General features: G+C 35.6%; 1 protein-coding gene across 3 annotated transcripts in view; it reads right to left on the reverse strand.

Annotated features, from left to right (window-relative positions):
• The window catches only part of AHCTF1 (AT-hook containing transcription factor 1), a 97,353-nt gene that overhangs the window by 7,634 nt on the left and 67,327 nt on the right, over positions 1-22,392 (reverse strand). For all 3 annotated transcript variants that reach the window (XM_058533580.1, XM_058533578.1, XM_058533579.1), the window contains 12 exons: positions 20,004-20,148; positions 19,795-19,926; positions 18,946-19,096; positions 18,350-18,500; positions 17,912-18,019; positions 14,532-14,727; positions 12,742-12,945; positions 11,622-12,036; positions 9,606-9,729; positions 7,551-7,648; positions 4,367-4,575; positions 762-2,595 (listed from right to left, as the gene is read on the reverse strand). In XM_058533580.1, the coding sequence (XP_058389563.1) occupies positions 762-2,595; positions 4,367-4,575; positions 7,551-7,648; positions 9,606-9,729; positions 11,622-12,036; positions 12,742-12,945; positions 14,532-14,727; positions 17,912-18,019; positions 18,350-18,500; positions 18,946-19,096; positions 19,795-19,926; positions 20,004-20,148 (3,767 nt within the window). The remainder of the gene's footprint in view (positions 1-761; positions 2,596-4,366; positions 4,576-7,550; positions 7,649-9,605; positions 9,730-11,621; positions 12,037-12,741; positions 12,946-14,531; positions 14,728-17,911; positions 18,020-18,349; positions 18,501-18,945; positions 19,097-19,794; positions 19,927-20,003; positions 20,149-22,392) is intronic.

The raw sequence follows: 22,392 nt of genomic DNA on the forward strand, positions 1-22,392 counted from the left end.
TGGCTCATTGAGACTTTTCTTAATTGCCTCCCTCACTGAAATTTTTTCCCCCAAGAAATCTTAACAGCACAGATATACTGTATATCTCTTTATGTACTTTACGTATATCTGTGCTTTATACATAAAAAGAGTAAGATATTTTCACACTTTTGGGAGAGACATTACTCCTGTTGAGAAGGTATGAGCTATACCAACCAAACAGTACAATCATTAGCTTGTCACTGGCAATGAGGGAGCGTGGCCACGCAGCCATGTCAGTTTAGGGGCCACAGGGACTATGGATTTAAACAATTTTGGTATCCTAATCAATAGAATTCTATTGCTGTTTCCCTTTAAAACAATTTGAGATTGTGGCTATCACCTGGGACATGTGCCAAACACGGTAGTACTTATATTAGAAATACTGATTCTACTTGGGGAGAAACCAAATTTAAGTTACTTATGATCTAAGGGCAGAATAAAGAGAAATGATACTACTCTAAAAAATTAAACCTATGTCAAGTGAATTATAAGATTTAAAAGTCATACTGAACCAGAAAATTCTTGAATCTAAAAATGAACTTAGAAATATAAAATCTTTAGATTTTACTATTATTGGTGTGCTCTTTTTTTTTGGAGGGGAAAGGAATTCCCTGTAACTACAAATCATTTTTAGGAAAAATAATTACTGCCTTAAATCAAATCATGGTTAAAACAACATAATTTTAAGCTGATGACTCTGAATGAGATGAAATTTGTGCTTTGAATAGAAATAAAAGTACCTTTCTCTTTCCTTGGAACCTTTGACACAGGAGGAGAAAATAAAAAAGACTCATTTTTTGGTTCAGAAAGGTCTGGCAACAAGATGGCCTTGCTAGATCTAGTCCTTGTGCTACGGGAAGATTTAGTCAAAGCAGCTGTGGCAAGCAATTTTTCTTCTCGGTCAGTTGGTTCTTTGTGTGTTATTTCTTCATCCATGTGTTTTTCTGATATTGAGTGCAATGGATGTTTTTGGCTTTGATTTTCAGTCCTTTTTGTAGGTTTCTTCTTAGAGCTCATCACCGTAGCATGTTCCTCATTTGGCACTAAAATTGATTTTTCTAAAGCTGGTTTTCCAACACTAGTATTTTCACTTTTAGCTGGGGTATTTCTTGTAGATCTCCTTTGGATGCTAAGAACTTCTCTCTTCTTGGGACTTTTCGCTTCCTTAACAGCCTCAGATCCTACATCTTCGGAGAGATTAATTTTTCTTGGTCTACCACGTTTCCTAGGTGTAGCAGGCAGATCCAATTCTGCTTGAAGAGTCAACTGAGATGAATCAAGTTTAGAGTCTTCTATGACATCTGATGCACTAGCTTCTCTCTTTTTAACCCTTCTGCTACGCTGAATAGGCAGCTGCTGTTCAATGGACTTCCCATCTTGCTCACATCCTATTTTTTCAGAAGTTTCTAAATTAGCACTTCTCAATTTTCTGGTACTTCTGCTAGGACTTGCTACTTTACTAACTTTTAGATCACTTACAATTTCAACACTTTCCTGATTTTCTACAGATTTTTTAGTTCTTTTAGGAGTCCTTTTGGTAACAGATGAAAGTTTTTCTTTTCTAAAAGTTTCTTCAGCTGATGGTTCCAATAGCTGAGATGATTTTAACCTTCTTAATTCTCTACCTGGAGTAATCTGTAATTCCTGTTCCATAGAATTAATACTTTCTAACATGTCTTGATTAATTTCTTTTTTCCTCCTCCCTCTCCTAGGAGTAATAGAACTTTGAGGTATTTGCTGGTTCTGAGATATTCCGTTGACATCAGAACAGGCACTTTCAGAAGCCCCAGAAATTCCTTCTCTTTTCCTGGTTTTCTTCATAACTGAGAGCCCCAGCAGCTCAGGAGCAGCAGCATCTGCTGACTCTTCCTGTTGTGCTGATGTGACATTTAGGTTTCGGACACGTTGTCCTCTTGTGCGAGTTCTGGAGGAAATCATGTCATTAACCTGGCTGACATTTATAGTCACTGTACTTGTTTCCTGAACAGTCTTAAATGAAGATTTGACTAACTTGGTGGAACACATTACCTTCTGGCTTATTAAAGGTATGTTTTCATGAATGGACTGTTCCATCGTATCTGAAGTAATTTCTTTACTTCTTGTGTCTTTAATTACATCTAATAAATTTTCTGCAATTGCTACTTTAATTGGTTCAGGCACATATGGTAATGTCTCCACCTTTTGGGACTCTTGATCACTGATTATGATAGATGGTAAATTTGCAACACGTCCATGGTTATCATTTTCCCCACTGTACACATGTTTTTCCTCAGTTGCTGTGTTAGCTGCTTTAGCTAACACATTAGATGCCGCAGAATCACCTGTCTCTACTTCTCCTTCTTCACCTTCCAATATCAAGGTAAAGTTGCTCTGAGCCACAAACAGTTCCCCATCTACTTCGGCAATGTCACACTCAGAAGAGTCTTTATTATCAGGCAAGTCACAAAACTGCTGCTCAATGGTATCAAAATTATATTGAAGCTTAAGAGTTCCTGAGGGATACAATTCATTAAATGAAAGATTTCTAGCCTCTTGTCCTGAATCTTGAACTTCCAGCTTTTCATGTTCAATCACCTAAAATGAATTAAAGATAAGAGATTGGTAAAAAAATTTTAATGTATATATTTATTTTAACCTAAAGCATAAAGTTTTCAAATGACCATCTCACTCTTGGTATATGAATTGTTAAACATTAGCTACATATGATACGGCATATACTTATGGGTTTACTTTATAAAATACCCATTTAAGCAGACATTCTCACTCAGGCAAAATAACTAGACAGAAACGATTCTGAGACCCTGAATGGAATTAAAGCAGAAATTCCACATTTCCCTGGCTAAAAAAGACAGTCTTAACAAAATCTTGAAAATTATTATGATGCTAACAGTTGTGAGAAGAATTAAGGACTTAGTCTATTCTCATCCAAGAAAAAAAATTAACTGGAGAAAAAGAAACAATCCCCAAACTGTGTTTTAATGATAATCCCCAAATCACCTAACTAACCACACTTTTTCTAAACAGCATGATCCCCATAAGGTTGAAGAAGAATTCACCTACATAAGCTCCCTTGGGCTAGACTCAATCCTCTTCCCTTTGCTGGGGCTGCATAAACCATGAAATTCCTAAGGCTTTCAAGTTCAGTACCTCTCCTGCAAGGGTTTGGTGGAAGAAGGAATGGTCCTTGCATTTACCTTTTGGTAAGGGAAGGGGAGAAAAAGGAGGAGGTAGAAAGTAACAGAGAGATCTCCTGACCAAGAAGGTAGAACATTACCACCCACCTAGACATGACATTTTCCATCCCCCAAACATTCAGTGAGATGAAAGACTGGAAATACCCAGAAATGTGGACTCCCGCTTATACCATGCCCACAATTTTTATTAGCTTCCCAGCTGAAGGAATAGGGATTTTATCCATCTATTTCACAATGAGGATACCCATGAAAATGAATATGGATAACCATGACATTTTCATGAGTTAAGAAACTTCCCAAATACTATACAATCAAATTTCCATAAATAATTAGAAAAGCTGGTTTTTCTTCAGCTTAAATTCATTTATCATATAAAAGTTGCCTGCTGATAATAAAAGAGATTTGGTGGAATTTGTAAGAACCATAACTTATACTAAGTTCCAAAAAAAAAAAAATTCCTTTCTGGAGTATAAAGAAGTTAAACCCCAGCCAGTTGAATATCATTCTCCCAAAAGTACAGTCATGCGTCCCTTAACGACAGAGATATTTTCTGAGAAATGCGTCATTAGGCAATTTTGTCATTGTGTGAATGTCACAGAGTGTACTTATACAAAGCTAGATGGTGTAGCCTACTACACACCTAGGCTCTATGGTACTAATCTTATGGGACCACTATCGGATATGCGGTCTGGTCCGTCACTGACTGAAACATCGTCATGCGGCACATGACTGTATGCATGGCGGGGGGCGGAATCCTATTTAACTGTATTCAATTATTTTCAAATGTAAGCTCTGAATAGTTTCAATGCCATACTTGTCTCTGGAGTAGCCAGTATCTGTTTTCCTATGGCTAAAAGAACTTTCACTTGAACCAGATATAAACAAAAATTAAACTGTTAAAATTGTGACTTCTTTTAACACAGCCTTTTGGTTTTCATGAAAAACAACTTCTTACTTAAAGGATGTGTTCTTTTATAAATCCCAAAAAATATTTATAAACTTATGTCTTCTCAACAAAGATTTTTATAAAGAGGCTTTTATATAGCCTCTTTATAAAAGTAAGTAATACTTTAGGTTTGAACTATGGCTGGAAACCTAACTAAACCACAATTGAAAGACTGACAAAGTAGTAAAAAATTAATTTTTTTTACATGAATTTCTTGAGTATCAGGAGGATCGTCAGAAATTGGAGGCTTTTCTTCTGGTAAGTCAACACTTGCTTTTAGTACGTCAACTTCTGTTTCGTGAGCTTCTTGTAAGTTCAGTGCTATTTCCTGGTGCAGCCTGTGTTCAGAGATCATAGGACTTGCTGAGACAACGAGCCTAGGGCTTCCACCATCACCAAGGACACCGGCCACAGCTGAAAGAAAAGTGGGAGTTCACCTTCCATGTTTTAAACCAAAAAAAATGACATATACACTATTTGGGGAGCAAACAGAAGGGAAAAGGCTATATTGCACTTGAGAACATTTCCTTGAAAAACCCTGATACTTGCCAAAAAGTTTCTAACACTTAAAGGGGAAAAGCCTACGAGGATTTACATATTAATCCTGTTTCTTCAGTATCCAATCACTCAGTTTAAATAATACATATTTGCTTTCCACAAAGACAAAACACACAGAAGACAAATTTTACATTTAAAAATGACAACATTGTTTTTTCTCAACTGGAATATAATTCTTTTTTTTTAATAGTGATACATTTTATTTATTTTTTAATTTTTTATTTTCTTGAGGAAGATTGGCCCTGCACTAACATCTGTTGCCAATCTTCCTCTTTTTCTTTTTTCTCCCCAAAGCCCCAGTACATAGTTGTGTATCACAGTTGTAGAGTTGTAGCTCTTCTATGTGGGACGCTGCCCCAGCATGGCTTGATGAGTGGTGCATCGGTTTGCGTCCAGGATCTGAACCGGCAAACCCCGGGCCGCTGAAGCAGAACTCATGAACTTAACCGCTTTGCCACCGGCCGGCCCCCTGGAATATAATTCTTGCTCTTATTGTGCAACTTCGATATGATAACTGCTTTGAGGAGCTCAGATGTTTCTTCTTTATCAAATTAATCTGAAAATTATGTTCACCAGGTGACTACTGAACAACCAGCTACCCCTGTTGAGCCATTATAGAATTACACGAGGGACATGCCATCTGGGCTTTGATCTGGCCATGAAAAGAACTAGGTATCTCTTTCGGCAGAAAGCATCCAAATGGCCACAAACATACTCCACTACTTTACAAAACTTGGGGAGATGGGGGGGCCTCTTATTAAAAAAAAAATCCTGGGGCCGGCCTGGTGGTGCAGGCGGTTAAGTGAGCATGCTCCGCTGCAGCGGCCCGGGGTTCGCTGGTTCGGATCCCAGGCGCGCACTGACGCACTGCTTGGCAAGCCATGCTCTGGGGGCGTCCCATACAGAGGAAGATGGGCATGGATGTTAGCCCAGGACCAGTCTTCCTCAGCAAAAAAAGAGGAGGATTGGCAGACGTTAGCTCAGGGCCGATCCTCCTCACAAAAAAGAAAAAACAAAGCAAAAAAATTCCTCTTTATCTTTCACCTTCCTCTTTGCCAAAATTTTATGTCATTAGCACTCACAAGCCATATTTGGATTTAGAGTTTGTGAATGACACAAAACCCAAAACACCTCAAGGAGGGGTAAAAAAGATCAATCTAATTTAATTAACAAAAATCAATAAAACAATTAAAAAAAAAGACCAACTAGGAAAAAAATTTTTCACACTTTTAACACATAATGAGGCTAATATCCCTAATATATATACAAAGACTGCTTATAAAATAACATGATAAAAGTTTTTCACCTGTCAGTTTGGCAAAGAGGAATGGGAAAATACACACTTTACCTTCCAATCATCAGTGAATGAAAGCAGTAAACAACCTTTACTGGAGAAAACAATAAAATATTAAAAATCTCTGTGTACTCCTTGATCTGGCAATCTACCCAACAGAAATATTGACATAGAATGTGCAAAGATATATACTTAAGAATATTCATTGCAGAAATGAAATAGCAAAACAAACAAAAATTGTGATCAGCCCAAATGTTCACCAATAAGCAATCAGATAAGCATACCACAGCACATCCACACTATGGAATACTATTATAGCCATAGAAAAGGACAGGATTAATCTATATTAACAACATGAGAAAATGTCTTAAATACCTTGTTAAGTGAAAAAAAAAAGTTGTTTTGATAATAAATTTAATTGGTGATAATTTATAATAATAGCTAATATTTATTCAGCTTTTATTAACATTTACAGCTATTAATATTTTATAGATAAGAAACTGAGGCTAACCCATAGTTTTATATGTAAGTGCAGAACTGGGTTATGGACCCAAGCAGTCTGGTTCAAGCCCCTGTACTCTTCAGCCACCATACTTATCTCCTCTGTCAACATATGGGGAAAAATACTCACAGAAAAAAAATTCAGGAAAAAGACCACGTAAATAGTCAATAATGGATCCTTAAAACGGGTAACTAGGTTATGGGAATTTTTACTCTCCATGTTAGACTATGTTCTCCTGATTATTTTACAATAAACATATATTACATTCTTAATCACGGGGTAAAACACCAGGTCTATTCCAGCTGTCCTAAGCCCTGTTCCTAATGTGACAGGCAGAAGGGTGTAACAGTTAAGAGCATGGGCTCTAGAGGCAGATAGCACTGACACCATCACATAGCACTGTTATGTCCTCACGTGAAATGTTTAGACAAGCTCCGGGCAAAGGCATTCAAGGTGTCTGCTTTCTCCCAAATCAACTGTGAGCTCACTGAGGAAAACACATCTTCCTCATCTCTGTACAGCCAGGGTCTAAAAGGAGGCACTCACAAAAATGTTCATCAGATGAAAAAAATCATGAATTTCATACATCTGTTCATTTCCCTGGAGTAAATTTAGTCATTTGTGATTATTTTCTAATAATAAAAAGCCAATCTTGGCCTTAAGTTATCACAGACAGAATAAAAATGAAAGTTGCCCTGTGTACATATGAGTCCCAGAAGATCGAAAAGCAGGTATGCAGTCCGGCTGGGGAGTGGCCGCTTACACTGCTCCTCTTTGACGTTCTGAAGGCAAGTGTGTCCATAACAATCATTCTAAGACTTCCACTATTAGAACCATAGAGTTCCTTGCAAGCAATTCACTGTTTTGATAGCTGATACACTGCCTTAGAATACTACTGTCAGCCAGTGAAGCTGACCAGAGAGGAAGAACTGAGATTAAAAAAAATCTTGATAATAGATTCCTTTGTTCTAAGAAAAGAATATTTTTTACTCAAAACACTAAATGAAATAATTCTAAAATCAAAATAATACATACATTTGTTGTTACCTGCTCTAATTGTAGAGGTGCAAGTTTCAACAGATACTAGTCCTTCGTCTAAAACTGGTACCTTGGGCTTCAGGGTGAGGATTTTCCTTTAGAAATAGAAATATACACTTTAGTGTGTAAGAAGATACCATCTGCTCTAACCTGCTTTAGCCCTACTCCCTCTCCTACCTGTCATTTTGTTGATGAAAACCAAGGTTCAGTTAAATTAATACCATGCAAGTTCATTCTAAATAACACTATAAAATTTACAAGTGAATTGAGAAACAAGTAATGCTATACTTGTTTTTTCCTATTTTCTATTATTTTACTTTGTTGGCAACAATGGCATGGCCTTAAACTACAAATAAAATGATTTTAAAATGTTGGTCAAGATAAATCATATTTATGCCAATTTTTAATTATCTATGGCCACATTCTTCAAATAGTCTAGCGAATATTATGGAATATTTCCTATATACTCAGTAGAATCATGTTCAATATTTTAATGCCAACTGGAAAGAATACGACAAACGACTCAGAATGGGAGACCAACAAGACCTGTGTTAATCCACTTGATGAAAATAAGTTCCTGAAATATGTTGACAGTGGTCCCTTCCTATTCTGAGCTGGCCTTTCCCCAAAACCCCACTAAAGTATGATTTTTAAAAATGGGACAAATAAAATTATAAAGTAAATCCAAGAAAAAGCACATATTTGGAATATATACACATTTATTTATAGATATATTTATAAGATTTATCTCACTCACAATATTTATAGTAAATAACTAAGAACCACAAACCAAGTAAGTTTATATTTAAAAAGGAACCAGCTTGTTAAGATGGTGAACATTCACCTAGACTATTACCGATGACCACAAATTTTCTTGTCACGTTGACTGCTCTTTGTGATTGCTGCAATTATCCGTCAAACACATTGCAATAAACATTAGTTTGCATTAAAATGAAAAAAACATTAGAATCAAACAATAAAACAATCTGAAAAATCCTTTCATATTGTTTTCTCCCACTTTTTTGCATGAAGGCCTGGCAACGATTCCAGCTAATCAGGATTTCTCTTCTCAGAAGTGAAGCATATGACTCAGTTCAATGTATGAGAGGTGACTATTATGATAGTGATTTTTGTGGGTGGTGTGTGACGTTACTCTCAGGACTTATAAAGGAATGAACCATTTACACCGTCTTAAATTATCACAGTTTATATAGGTTAACCATAGTAAATTACCCTTACTAATTCCTAATAACTGAAGCTGCAACTTTTTTTGTATCCTCTACAACGGTGTTATTCAAAGTGCTGATGTGCAATGCGTCCAGTCTTGCAACGAGATAACAAACTTGTGGCAGAAGGTGGATCAATTACTTCACTGATTAGTTCAGCCGACTTTCAACAAAGGAAGTGGTAGACTGACTTATATTCTAATACAAGCTGTTTATCTTGCTGCAGACCATAAACTGTATGGGAACTGGCATCAATCCATTAGACGACATTTTGAGTAGCAGTGCCCTACATCATCTAGTATATTGCCTAAATGTGCAAGCACGAAATGAAACCGACTAATTGGGAGCATAATAATTCAAACAGTCATTAAAAAACAAATAAAAACTTTGCTAGTCTTTTATCACCAACTAGTAGGGAACAAAACTGCCTCTGAGCCACGTCCCCTATGTTCCACCTTGGTGCCACAGAAGACTCATACCTGATCATCCTGAAACCACTAAAAATGGGAGGGCATGGAGGAATGCATGGCTGTCGGTGAAACTTTTGGTCTTCAAAAAAATAGAATCACCAGAATATAAAAGAGTTCTGCCTCAATTTATCAGGTCTCTGTATATTCAGGAAATGTCTAGTATCATTCTAAGATTTCATGATAACTGCTAAATAACACACAATTGTACAAATGAACTTCTTTCATAACAGAAAATATTACCAAAATGGAAATGTCCAAGATCCAAATAAGAGCTAATCTAGGCATAGACTATTTTACTACTGGTTCACAGTTTCAATAAACTTTATTAATATTTGTAATTTTCTCTATAAACTTACCCTTCATGGATTGACGGTACACAAAGAGAAGTTTCAACTCCTTGAATGCGGCTTAAGTGATTTAATTCTGAAAGTGCCTCCTCTGCAACTAAGAGGTCCTTTGTTTCTGCATCTTCTAAAATGCCTACAAATCATACAGTTAAGAATATTCACAACTATTCAGGCTAAACATTGAGCGATTACTCAGTCTTGGACCACCACTTTTTAACAAGTTGTTGGGTCTGCTTTTTTTTACTTTTAGGTTTACTCCCCTGACATCAGACTGTCAACAACAGTTCCTTCTTCTAATTCTCTGAGCCTAGCTCAAGAGCCCCCCCTAATCTACCACTTCTCACTTTTGGCTTAACAGGCACTTCTACAAGTGTTTTACATAAACCAACTCACTTAATCCTCAACATTCAAAGTGGTAGCACTATTATCCCCATTTTACAGATGAGAACACAGAAGCATACGGTTACACTGCTTATTTGAGATCACAAACCTACTAAGTAGCTAAGATTCAAATCCAGCCTGTTTCACTCCAGAATTTGTGCTATATAACCCCCCACAAAAACAATAAAAACTTCTATTTGAGACTGCCTAATCATTTTAGGAATAATCAATAAAGACACTGCCATAAACATGCTCATCTAATATTTACCATTCACATATTTTAGTGGAACACAGCACATCAAAAGGGTAATGTACACTTCTAGACATATGCTATTTATGAGGAGAGTTCTAAATTCTTAGAGCAATTAATAATGCTATGCTTATTAAATAAAGACATCATAGCCCAAACTTCACTGGACTCACATCTTAATAAACCTCAGTTTAGCTTAGGTAGAAAATATTTCCCAAAACAAACCACTATAACAGATTTTTATATAAGTATTTGGTTTTACAGATTTAAAGTTAGGAATCACTTTTAATTTTTTTGTGTGTGTCTTTGTGAGGAAGATTAGCCCTGAGCTAACAACCGATGCCAATCTGCCTCTTTTTGCTGAAGAACATGGGCTCTGGGCTAGCATCTGTGCCCATCTTCCTCTACTTTATATGGGATGCCGCCACAGCATGGCTTGACAAGCAGTGCATAGGTGCATGCCTGGGATCCGAACCTGTGAACCCCGGGGCCGCCAAAGTGGAGCATGCACACTTAACGGCTGGGCCACCGGGCCGGCCCCAGGAGTCACCTTTAAATAAGCTTTTAGAACTGTGCAGGGGTAAGAAACATAAAAACAGACTAAGTTTTCTGACCCACCAATTCTAAGCCAACTCTGTCCCCTTTCTGGCATTCTCCTGGTCCCTTTTATGTCCCCCAGCACAGCACTTATCAAACTAGGTTATAAGTGCTTCTTTGTTTATATAGTTCACTAGGCTCTAAATTAGATGCGAGCAGGTGCCATGCCTACTTTACTCACTGTTTGATCCTCAACACCTAGCACACACACAGGAGGAACCCCACCCGCTGCACATACATTAGGGACTCAAAATTTTTTTGATGAACAATATCAATTGAATACAAAGAAAATAAATTCATGGGCCTTTGGACATTTATTTTGATTGTCCAGTTATTATTTCAGAGGTAAGGATGGAGAGTAGAAAGAAATCCCTGGTTTCTGAACAGCTTTCCAGAAAGTTGAGGCTACTGGATAAGTTAAACATTATTATAACAATCTAGTCTGTAAAGTTAGTATTATTTCTCATAGCTACAGGAACACCTTAAGTCAGACTGACATCTGACATTTCCTCCTTAAACATTACTGTTCTTTTCCAAATTCCATTTCTGAATAAAAAAAGAATACACATAACTTCTCTTCACTTCAAATCTCATACCTACTTATAATAAATAGAACAATGTAAGTAAGCCATATGTGTAAGTGGAAAGAATAAAATGTGTGTTGTGTCTAGAACTTGGTTACTGTGATCATGTAACTATTTAACCCTGACGCTTTTCTTATGGTGGAAAAAATTCTATTGCAAATTTTATTGAGGAACATCATTGGCCATTTGGAATATTTGGAAATAAGTTCTTACCCAACTGTGTCTCCAGGTCTGGAGGAGTTACTTCTGATTCAAACACATCTTTATCACTGTCCTTCTCAGTTTGTTCAGTTAAATTAGTAATTAGTTCGGTGGAACAGCTCGCTGGCTTAGAGGCCATGAGAACATCTTCAAAGTCTTCCGGTGATGGTGCATCCTGATACTCCAAGGTAGTCTGGTCAGATCTAGTTGAAACATTGCTATTTTCTTTGCTCGTATCCAGGGTCTCCAAACTTTGTGAAGGTGTATCCTGTAACCTCACATCCATTTCTTGATGATCCTTTTCAGGGCTATCCAGGGAAAAAGATATTGTCTTATCTTTGTTCTTCGGCCATTCAGTTTCTGGTGGAACTTCACATTTATGGAAAGGTGTAGCTACAAATACTTTTGTTTTGCTGTCATCTGCAGCCTGTTAAGTAGAAGATTTTGAAAAAACGTTTTACCAGTAAAAATCACAGTCCAGTCTAAGCTATCCCTCCCAATCATACCCACCCTTTCCATGTTCAGTATTTCTCCAAATTCTCTTCTCAATCAAAAGTCACTTATTCTAAATCCATTCTCATCAAAAGTCACTTATTCTAAATCCATTCTCTTCAGATACATGATTAAAACTTAATGGTTGTTAATGTTTCCCTAATTGGTAATAAGTTAGTATTTCCAAAAGACTAAAACATAGAATAGGCAAGATGACCAATAATCATCAAATGGGTTCCTATTAACCCACACTGCAGCTCTGAAGACAAACCCTCCTAAATAGACAACCAATTAGGAACTTAATAAGAGAAGCAACACTATATAGGTTAAAAAACAAAGAAACATGAACTAAGAATTAGGAGGTCTTGATTCTAGTCCCATTTCTGCCACCAAACGGTTATCTGACTATAGGCAATCTACTTAGGGCTTCTGAGTCCTATTTTCTTCACCTGTATATGATAGGTCTGGCTTAGCCAATGCCCTAAAGTTCTTTCCGAACTGTTTTCTGATTTCATTACTGTCTATAAGACTGTGTACAAAAATCTATTGTGATATTATTTAAATTGATTTATTTAACTTTCTACTTGTAGAAGCTAATATATTCTTAAGTCTTTTATGTTCCAACTATTATCAAACTTACTCCAGAAGTCCATTTTGTGGTCATGCCTTCTTCCATGAATGAAATTCTAGTTTCTTTAAGTCGTAAAGGAGGGGTAAGAGACCTTCCAGGTGACACAGAGGGAGATGCTAAAGGTGTTGTTCGAAGACCAGACCTTAGGATGGATTGAGGAGTGAACTCAGATAATCCAGAGGAAGTAACTGACATGGCCAAAGTTTTAGCTTTCTATGACAAAGAACAAATGGAATTCTACCATTAGTGTTTGTAAAAGGCATAAGGACATAAGGATAGACAGGGTGAACTGAGTCACAATGGTGACTATATTCTCCTCTCCAATAAACACATCAATAAAAAGTTTTATTACAGGTTACTGGAAAGAAAATGCAAAATTCTACTCAGACCTTTCTATATCTAAGGCTACAAAACATAAAAGTACATCTATACTCATTCCAAAGGGCTTGTTTATTCCCAAGTTTTTAAGTTTAACTTAAAAAATAAAGTGCTGAGATAAGGTAAATTATTTAACTATTGCTTAGAAAACTTTAGTTGGGTGAAAGACATGATACTGTGTGATGAACAGAACCTAGCTTAAATATAGCAAACTAATCTAAATTAATGAGACTGACTTTAAGAATGTTTTAGAAAAAATACAATTTCATCACATAAATCCAACAGTAACTGGATTACTTATAAGAATCCTTTGAAGATTTACTATAATGAATAAAAATAATTAGCACAGAAACTAGTAGAAATAATTCCTTCACTCAACTTTTCCTCTAAAGGAGTAGTAAAAAGATTACTGGATCCCATTAGATTATCGAATTCCATTAGATCCATTACAAGATTATATTGATTTTTTTTTCTAGATTCCTTTTGGTAGCAGGTACAAAATTATTCTCTGATTTAACTTCATTTGAACCTAGCCATAGAGAATATAAAATGTGATTGTTTCTGGATAGATAAAAATAAGTCAGAAATACTGCACTGGATATTAAATGTCAGGAACTTAATCTTTTCAACCTTCTTTTCAATTTTTTTTTAAATAACTATTTTAGGACCAGAATTTATTGAAGTACCTTTTATTCAGCTTAAAAAATAAGAATTCCCTGCTTCACTGTAAATACTGGATATCTAAAAACAATTTTTTAAAAAAGGAAGAAACCTTCTGGGATTCAATTCAAAATACTGGACAAGGAGCTAGGGGATAACATACCTAAAAACATTTAGACAATGAGAAGGTAAAAGACCACTATTTATCAATCATCATAGTTTCTCAGCTAATAATATAGCAGAAAGCGTGGAGGAAAAGGCAATTTAAAGACAGATATACTGATAGCAGTAAGGAGTAACTGTTTATAGTTTCACTGAAGAAGTCCGAATTAAAATAAATAAAAATAAACCTAAGAACTAAAAAGCATTTGATAAAAGAAAGAAATAACAGCAAAATGGTATCAGAAATGAAGTTTAAAAGTAAAAGAAGCGAACCCAAGAACATGAAAGCACTTTTCAAAGGATAAAGGCACATTAATAATACCACACAGAGCCTTGCAGTACTTTCAGGACAACAAAATAACTGTTAACCTTGAGTGCAACGCCAGTTAAGCACAAAGCGTAAATTTAGCAAATTCTGTTTACAAAGTTGTAAAAATACAGTAAGCATTTTGGAAAGATAGCCACAAGAACTTTAAAAAAAAAAAAAAGCTGTCAATTACCCAGAGATATCATTTATAAATTGCTTATTTCTTCTCCCTGCTACTTGAAAAATAAGAACTTTCTAACTTCAACATGAATGCTAGACATGTAATACTCACCTTAACTACAAGAGGAGTTTCAAGTAAATGTAATTCTGAAGCCCTGGAGGTATTCTGCCGTGATCCTTTTAATTGTGAACTTACTGGCAATGAAGTGGATGCTAAGTACAAAGGAGATCTTGTAGGGGAGGTTTGCTGAATAAACTCCAAACATTGAGAAGGCTGGGGGACAGGATGAACAACCAAATCCAGCAGTCTGTAATCAGTATACATATGAATAGAAAAATCGTGGTTACTTATTTATTGAGTTATATTGAAGAAACAAAAGAATTTAGTATGCCTTTTAATTACTCAAACTTCTATATTCACTGGTAAATATGATAACCACATGAAAATTAAATAAAATTTAGTTAAGTACATTAATATAAAGCCATTAGTTCAAAAAATTAATTCAGTAGCAAAAAACAGTAATATATAACAACTGATCCAAAAAAAAAAAAGGAGTTCTAGTCCTCCTCCCTCCTCTCTTTTACCAATATTTACTGAGCCCCCACTGTGTGTTAGACATTTACTTTCAAATGAAGATGAACTGCTAATGATTCGAAATACTAAAGAAAACAGGGCAATGTTTCCCCAGCAACCCATTTGCTACCATTCATTTTCATCAACACGTAAAAATTCCTTTCACCTATATGTAATGAACAAAATGAATACTGGTTTATTTTACCTTTGTGGTTCTGATCGCAATAAAGACTAGACTGATCAAGAAAAAAAAATGTTTATTTTTTTCAAATTAATAAGGTTAGTGACAAAATGGAATCCCAAGATTCTACTGAATGGTTTTCTGTAATGTCCTGGACCCAGTTCATATCAAATAATAAAACTGATCTCACTGATGACTTGTATTAAGCATGTATAGTCCAAATAGCTTAAAAACTTAATTTACAGACAAATAATTTAAACTCAAAAGTAAAATTGTCAAGTTATGATTTCTGGTGGACCATTTGCAAAGGTCACTCCTTTCTCAATTTCCTAATATATGGTCTCTTTTATGGTCATATTTTCTAGCAATAAAAATAATACCTTTTCCCCAAAATGCCTATGTGGTTTAGCTGAGAATAACCAGAAAAGAGTAGCATGTTTTGGTGCCCATAAATAAAAACTTCCAGTTGCTGCCTTTGCCTTCCTTGTCATTCTATCTTTTCTGTTCAGATGAGATTTTCACAATTAGGAGTGGCAGACCAACACAGATCATAGCTGCTCTAAGACCCAACCTACTACCCAGTGGGGAAATATTTACCGGAATTATTTTCTTAATATAGGGTCTTCCTACTAGTTATTTTGTACTATGCACAGCTATGAGATTTCCACCAAACCAAAATATCCAATCCGTCTGCTACACATTTCTTTCTCTATTGTCTATTCTGATTCTTCTTCTACTTCTCTACCTCACTTGTACTTAAATTCTGTATTAGTAAACTGTATGCTCACTACTATATTGGGTTACCCCAAATAGATACTTTGTTAAATGCCTTGCATTGTGGTAGCATTTATGATTAAGGTGCCCATTTATGAATGACTGCTTCTCAAAAGCAGGGCGTAAGTAACAAATGGTGCCTACTGAGTAAAAGCAAAATTCTTACACCAGCAAGACTTAACATATTTAAGTTATACTCAAAAAAATTATCAAAATATTTTGTATCATGATATTTTCTGAAGAAATATTGAATTAGGTCTCAGGATTTTCTCAACAACTTTCTGACCGTGATCCAAATAAGTAATGCATTTTAGACCATACACATACACAAAACATAAATTATATAAAACAGCACTTAGCCTTACTGTATGCAGTGCCCACTTCTATTATCTATTCTAGTCTATTTCATTAAAAATATGCTAGTCACAAGCCATTAAATTTACTTACTACCCACTAATGCAAACCAATTTTAAAAATACAGAATTAGGGAATGAAAATGATTTTTATAATGATTTTTATAAAAGGTAAACATTCACACCTCAATCAGCTCTCTTCCATGTGAGTTAATACTGGCTTTAAAGGATTCTCATAATACTTCTTTAGGTCCTTAGGCCATTAATCAAGAGTCTTAAAAGTTTTATTATTGCTCCCTTCTTGAACCCCAGATCTATTAAACTACAAAGGGACCAAAAAAAAGCGACTTGTGGGAAAAAAAAATGAGAACTATTGGTAGGAAAACAGAATGTCAGCAATAATGACTTCTATGTGAAACAATCTTATCATCTCATGAGGGTAATTAAAGGAAAACAACCTCAACTTAATTAAATAAAATCCAAAAAACAGAAAATCCTTTCAAGCTTTGAAAATACGTCCATTATGAACACTATAAACAGCTTTGGCCCCCATGGTTGAAAAGTTATTAACTTACTCTGAGTACCTTATTCTTAGTATCATAAATTCAGATAATTTTATTCCCATAAAATAATATAATTTTGTCCTTGATAAAATGTAAACAATCAAAAATTTGCAACAATCATGGGCATATTATTAAAGACAAAGAATCAACACATTAAGAGAGACATTTGTTTGCTCTCTGCTATTGATGATTATGAAATTCTTTTCCACTATCCAATGTTCTTAAATAAAATAAATACTTACAATCACAATTTCATCTTAGATGCGAACCTTCAACTTAACTATTTACTTTTCTAACACCATAGGTTAAGATGTAAAAGTATTACTGCATCTGAAGCCACCTAAGACATTTTAGTAGGTTCTGTTGCACAGGAGAAAGCTTCAATGAGCCAACCAAGATTAGTTAGGAATTATAAAAGCAATCTTCATTCAGGGATCAATCAATAAGGAGATTATATTAAAGAAAGTTAACAGCTTATTTGGTTCATGATTTTAATAAAACAGAGTTTGCTTCTTTTCTCTGAGCAGTCTGAAATCATTAAGTAAAATTCTAAGTAGACTATCAGCTGATACAAAATTTCCTAAAATTACTATACTACTGCCCAAATTATTAAAAAAATAAAAAGAATTAAAAACAGATTCAAGAATTTAAAACAATATTTGTAAAATTTTAAAGATACTTAAAAATTACAGTGTAGGGCCAGCCCCGTGGCTTAGTGGTTAAGTGCGCCCGCTCTGCTACTGGCGGCCTGGGTTCAGATCCAGGCATGCACCGATACACCGCTCGTCCAGCCATGCTGAGGCGGCGTCCCACATACAGCAACTAGAAGGATGTGCAACTATGACATACAACTATCTACTGGGGCTTTGGGGGAGAAAAGGAGGAGGATTGGCAATAGATGTTAGCTCAGAGTTGGTCTTCCTCAGCAAAAAGAGGAGGATTAGCATGGATGTTAGCTCAGGGCTGATCTTTCTCACCAGGAAAAAAAAAAAAATTACAGTATAATTATTGCCTAACATTGTGTCTAAAAATTTAATAAATTCTTACCTAGAAATTTTTTGCGATGCTTTTGAAGTTGGTGTTCCAACAAATGCCTCAGGCAGCTCTGGATCTGGGAGAGAATATACTATAGGAGATGGTTCTTCTATTTTAGAACTACAACAAAATAAAAATTTAACTTTTGATTATGTATCACAAGGAGCATTAAATTAAAAATACTGTAAGAAGGTGGGATTAATGGGAGGGGAGGGCTTTCATTTTTTACTTTGTACATTTCTGCTTATTTACAAATAACAATGAACACAATCACTTTTAAATTTAAAGACAAAAAATATTCTTCTTGTAAAAAAAGTAGCCAACATAAAAAGAGTTTTTCCTTTTTACATACACTGATAAATTCTAAGGTTGGATGGCTTATGAATGCTGCTGATACCCAGGAAAGAATAATAAGTAGCACGAGCATAAAATGTGTTAAGAAAAACGTACCTATTGTAGGCTGAGATGCTATGTTTAGGTTCACTGCTTGCCCACACCTCTCCAATTTTAGATAATACATTATTGATGAAAGTAGATCTTGTTAACACAGTTCCTGTTACAACTTGCTTTGGAACTGCTGATAATGGTTTGGGTCTACAAACTGTAAAATGAAGAATGCAGGATTTAATTTCATCTCTAACACTAGGATTTTAATAGAAGATTAACATGAAAGAGTGATTGGAAAACAGAGATCACAAGATACAAGCAGTTAAAATTATATTTGGTTTAGCAACATCTATGCAGAAATTTAACAATTGAGCTTTTAGGAGATAGTGAAAAAATTATTCTACACGTTCTCTAAAAGTTGGACAGGAGTCTTCGAATGAAATAAAAAGAGTTCTTTGATTCTGTATTTCATTATTAAGTAAGCTTTAAAAATTTCCAAGAAAGCTTTATATTTCTTGGAGTAGAGTGGCCAGTAAAAAAAGCACCATTGTGATGAATCAAAGCAAAAGTGAGCTAAATATAAGATAATGGTTTCAGAACGTAATCATTCAAAATCTTTTCTAGCCCAATACTTTATGACATTTTCAATGAAAACTTACCTTCTCGAAGAACTGATGATGTTGACAAATGGTAAGGCTTAGCTCGCTCAATGGCTAATTTTCGCTGGACTCGAGGAAGAATTTTCCCATATTGGTCTAATATAGAATTTCGAGCCACTGATCTCTCCCGCAAACGAGGATCACGATCATTCTATTGAACATACCGTGACTGGTAAAAATTTAATCTTCAAAAATGTTAGGTGATATGTTTATATGTTTACCATTTAAAATATAATTCTGAATACCCAAGAATATCTTCCTCCTCCCTACATATCCCATTCTTCCCAACCAAAGACCTTATACATACACTAATTGCTTTATCAATCCTTACCTATCAATAAATTCCAAGTCTCTCCTATCCAGCCTTGATTCTTCACAACTAATAAAAACAAGTATCATTTACTAAGCATCTACATCTCTCAGGCAACATGCTACTTCACATACACCTCTGTGCATCCTCAAAAAGAGATATCGTCATTTTATAGATGAGGAAACCAAGGCTCAGAGTGTGTTCCAAGCACACAGAGCAAATTAAGGACCAGTCTGACTCCTGAAGTCGACCCTCTTTGCACTATAACTCCCACTGCTATCCTCTAACTCTTCCTCTTGTTTTCAACAAGTGAAGTGGTTAGTCTGGCAAGACCTGTGGGCAGATATCTAAACAGAAATGGCACATAAAAAGAATCAGACAAGTAATAATATCCTGTTCTCAATTCTGCTACAGAAGAAGAGAATTCTCCAAGCTCAAGATTATATAAATCCTAGTGGTTACCAAACTACAAGCTCTTACATAACAAAATCAACAGTTTTCCTTATTCTCTTGTCCCCCATAATAAAATAAGTTTATACCATAAGATTAATCTTCAGAGTTTGGTTCAGCTTCAAGGCAGGGATGTAATTGGCACGCTGCAAATGGTGAACTAAAAGAAATTCATGATTCTGAACACTGCCGCTGGACTGCAAAAATCTCACCAAACAATCCTATGAAGAACAAAATAGCTTTGTAAGCCACTAACTTATCCTCAATTTCTGACAAGTTTATATTGATAAGTCATTACCTGCTCAGTGTCTGTAAATGGTAACTTCAATAAATCCTCCATTAAGCCCATTTCTTGACAGACTTCATACGTGTGCTTTAGTAACTCCTCTATATTCAACCGAGTAGAATGCTGTCGCAGTAAACTCCAGGCCTCAACCACGCATCTGAAATGAATATTTATACAAGTTTAATTTTAGAAAAGCTATTTAAAATGTTCAGGGCCAGCCCCAGGAGCCTAGTGGTTAAGTTCAGCACACTCTGCTTCAGCAGCCTGAGTTCAGTTCCCAGGTGTGGACCTACACCACTCGTCTGTCAGTGGCCGTGTTGTGGTGGCGGCTCACATACAAAAAGAGGAAGACTGGCAGCAGATGTTAGCTCAGGGCGAATCTTCCTCACCAAAATAAATAAATAAATAAATTAAATAAACAAAATATTGAAAACAAGTAATCTATCTAAAGAATCTCAAAGATACTTTGTACATGTAATTTAAAAGTACTTTAAAATTATACTGAATACTAATCCCTGCATAATAAAGTTTGCTAATGTCAACAAGAAGACAAGGCATCCTTAAAGACTGAATTTTATGCTGTTCTGTATCATTATCTAAATGTAAAATGATAGGAAAGCAAAGTAAATACACAGGAGTTCAAGAAGACAAAAAGCTAACGTGCTCTGGACAGAAATGAAAGATTAGTGTGGTATGACAGAGAAAAGTCAGGCTCTTAAGGAAGTGACACTTCGCATGAGACGAGTGGAAAAGAAAATGAGCAAAGGCCTATAGATATAAAGAAGCATGCTGTGTTTATGAGAAGGTGAAGGGTTTAGCTTAGTAACAGAAGATTTTGGCTGATCTACAGCAAGATCTGATTGGAGAACTTGGGTCAAATTAGACAATTTTAGACACCATGTGGGGGTGTTGGGCTATCCTTCTGCAGGCAATAAGGTCATTATATGAAGCAGTGTTTCTCATGATATACTGTTAAGTAAAAAAAAAAAACGCAAGCTTAAAACAGTATGAATAGCGATTATAATTTTAAAAAATTAACCAATAAAAAAAGCCTATAATGTTTATATATTTATTCAATCAGATAACAAAATGTCTTGAAAGATACACACTAAGATTGACAATAATTAATCTAGCAGTTGGAATTTCTGGAGGGGCTGATAACTTTCAAGGCAGAAAGGACTATAGAATAAAAAATGGCAAGTAGGGGCCAGCCCCGCGGCATAGCAGTTAAGTGCGCGTGCTCTGCTGCTGGCAGCCTGGGGTTCAGATCCCAGGCGTGCACCAATACACTGTTTGTCAGGCCATGCTCTGGCGGTGTCCCATATAAAGTGGAGGAAGATGGGCACAGATGTTAGCCCAGGGCTGATCTTCCTCACCAAAAAAAAAAAAAAAAAAAAAAGGCAAGTAGATAGAAATATCAGGAAAATAATTTTCTTAAAATTACAGCAATTAATATTCATAATATAAATGCATTTGAGGAAATTTTGGCAGCACTGTCCCAAACTTCCTGTAGATACAAAGTACCTCAGGGAAGCAAATGGCACCCACTGCTGGCAGGTCAGGGCCATCTGTTAATTTTATTGTTTTGGGACTAGAATATTTCAACATATGCCACAGGACTTATAAGGGCCAACAACTCAAATAAGTAAAACGTTTACGGGTATTCCCCTAAAAATCTACATCTGAAATTGCCTTGCATTTCTCTTTCTACCAGGACAGGCATGACAGTGTGGTTGTTATAACCTGAGTGTCTTAGAGGGGTAATTTTTTTTCCTAAATCGAAAATCTGGTAACATTAGAATGAGCACAACATTTTATAGAAAGGAAAACAGATAATGAGGCTAAATGAACACCTCACCATTAATTTCAAAAACCATATAAAGAAATAGATGAGGGCCGGCCCAGTGGCTTAGCGATTAAGTGTGCGCGCTCTGCTGCTGGTGGCCCGGGTTCGGATCCCGGGCATGCACCGATGCACTGCTTCTCCGGCCATGCTGAGGCCGTGTCCCACATACAGCAACTAGAAGGATGTGCAGCTATGACATACAACTATCTACTGGGGCTTTGGGGGAAAAATAAATAAAATGATAAAAAAAAAAAAAAGAAATAGATGAAGCAGGTATAACAAAAGCTTGATATCTATTTAATCTGATTTAGGATGGGTGTATGGAACCTTCATTGTACTATTCTATTTTTGTGTAAACTGGAATCTTCTTTTAAATGTGCTCATACCAAAATAAATTTCAGATGGATCAAAAATTTAAATGATAAAAAAACCATAAAAGTGGTAGTAGAAACCATGAGAGAATTAAAAAAAAATATTGAAGTAAAAAAAAAACACAAAAGTCATAAACAAAAATAAGTGATAATTCTGACTTCACAACAATAATTTTCAGCATAG

Source organism: Diceros bicornis, chromosome 38 (genome assembly GCF_020826845.1).
Source record: "Diceros bicornis minor isolate mBicDic1 chromosome 38, mDicBic1.mat.cur, whole genome shotgun sequence".
Taxonomy (NCBI): Eukaryota; Metazoa; Chordata; class Mammalia; order Perissodactyla; family Rhinocerotidae; genus Diceros; species Diceros bicornis.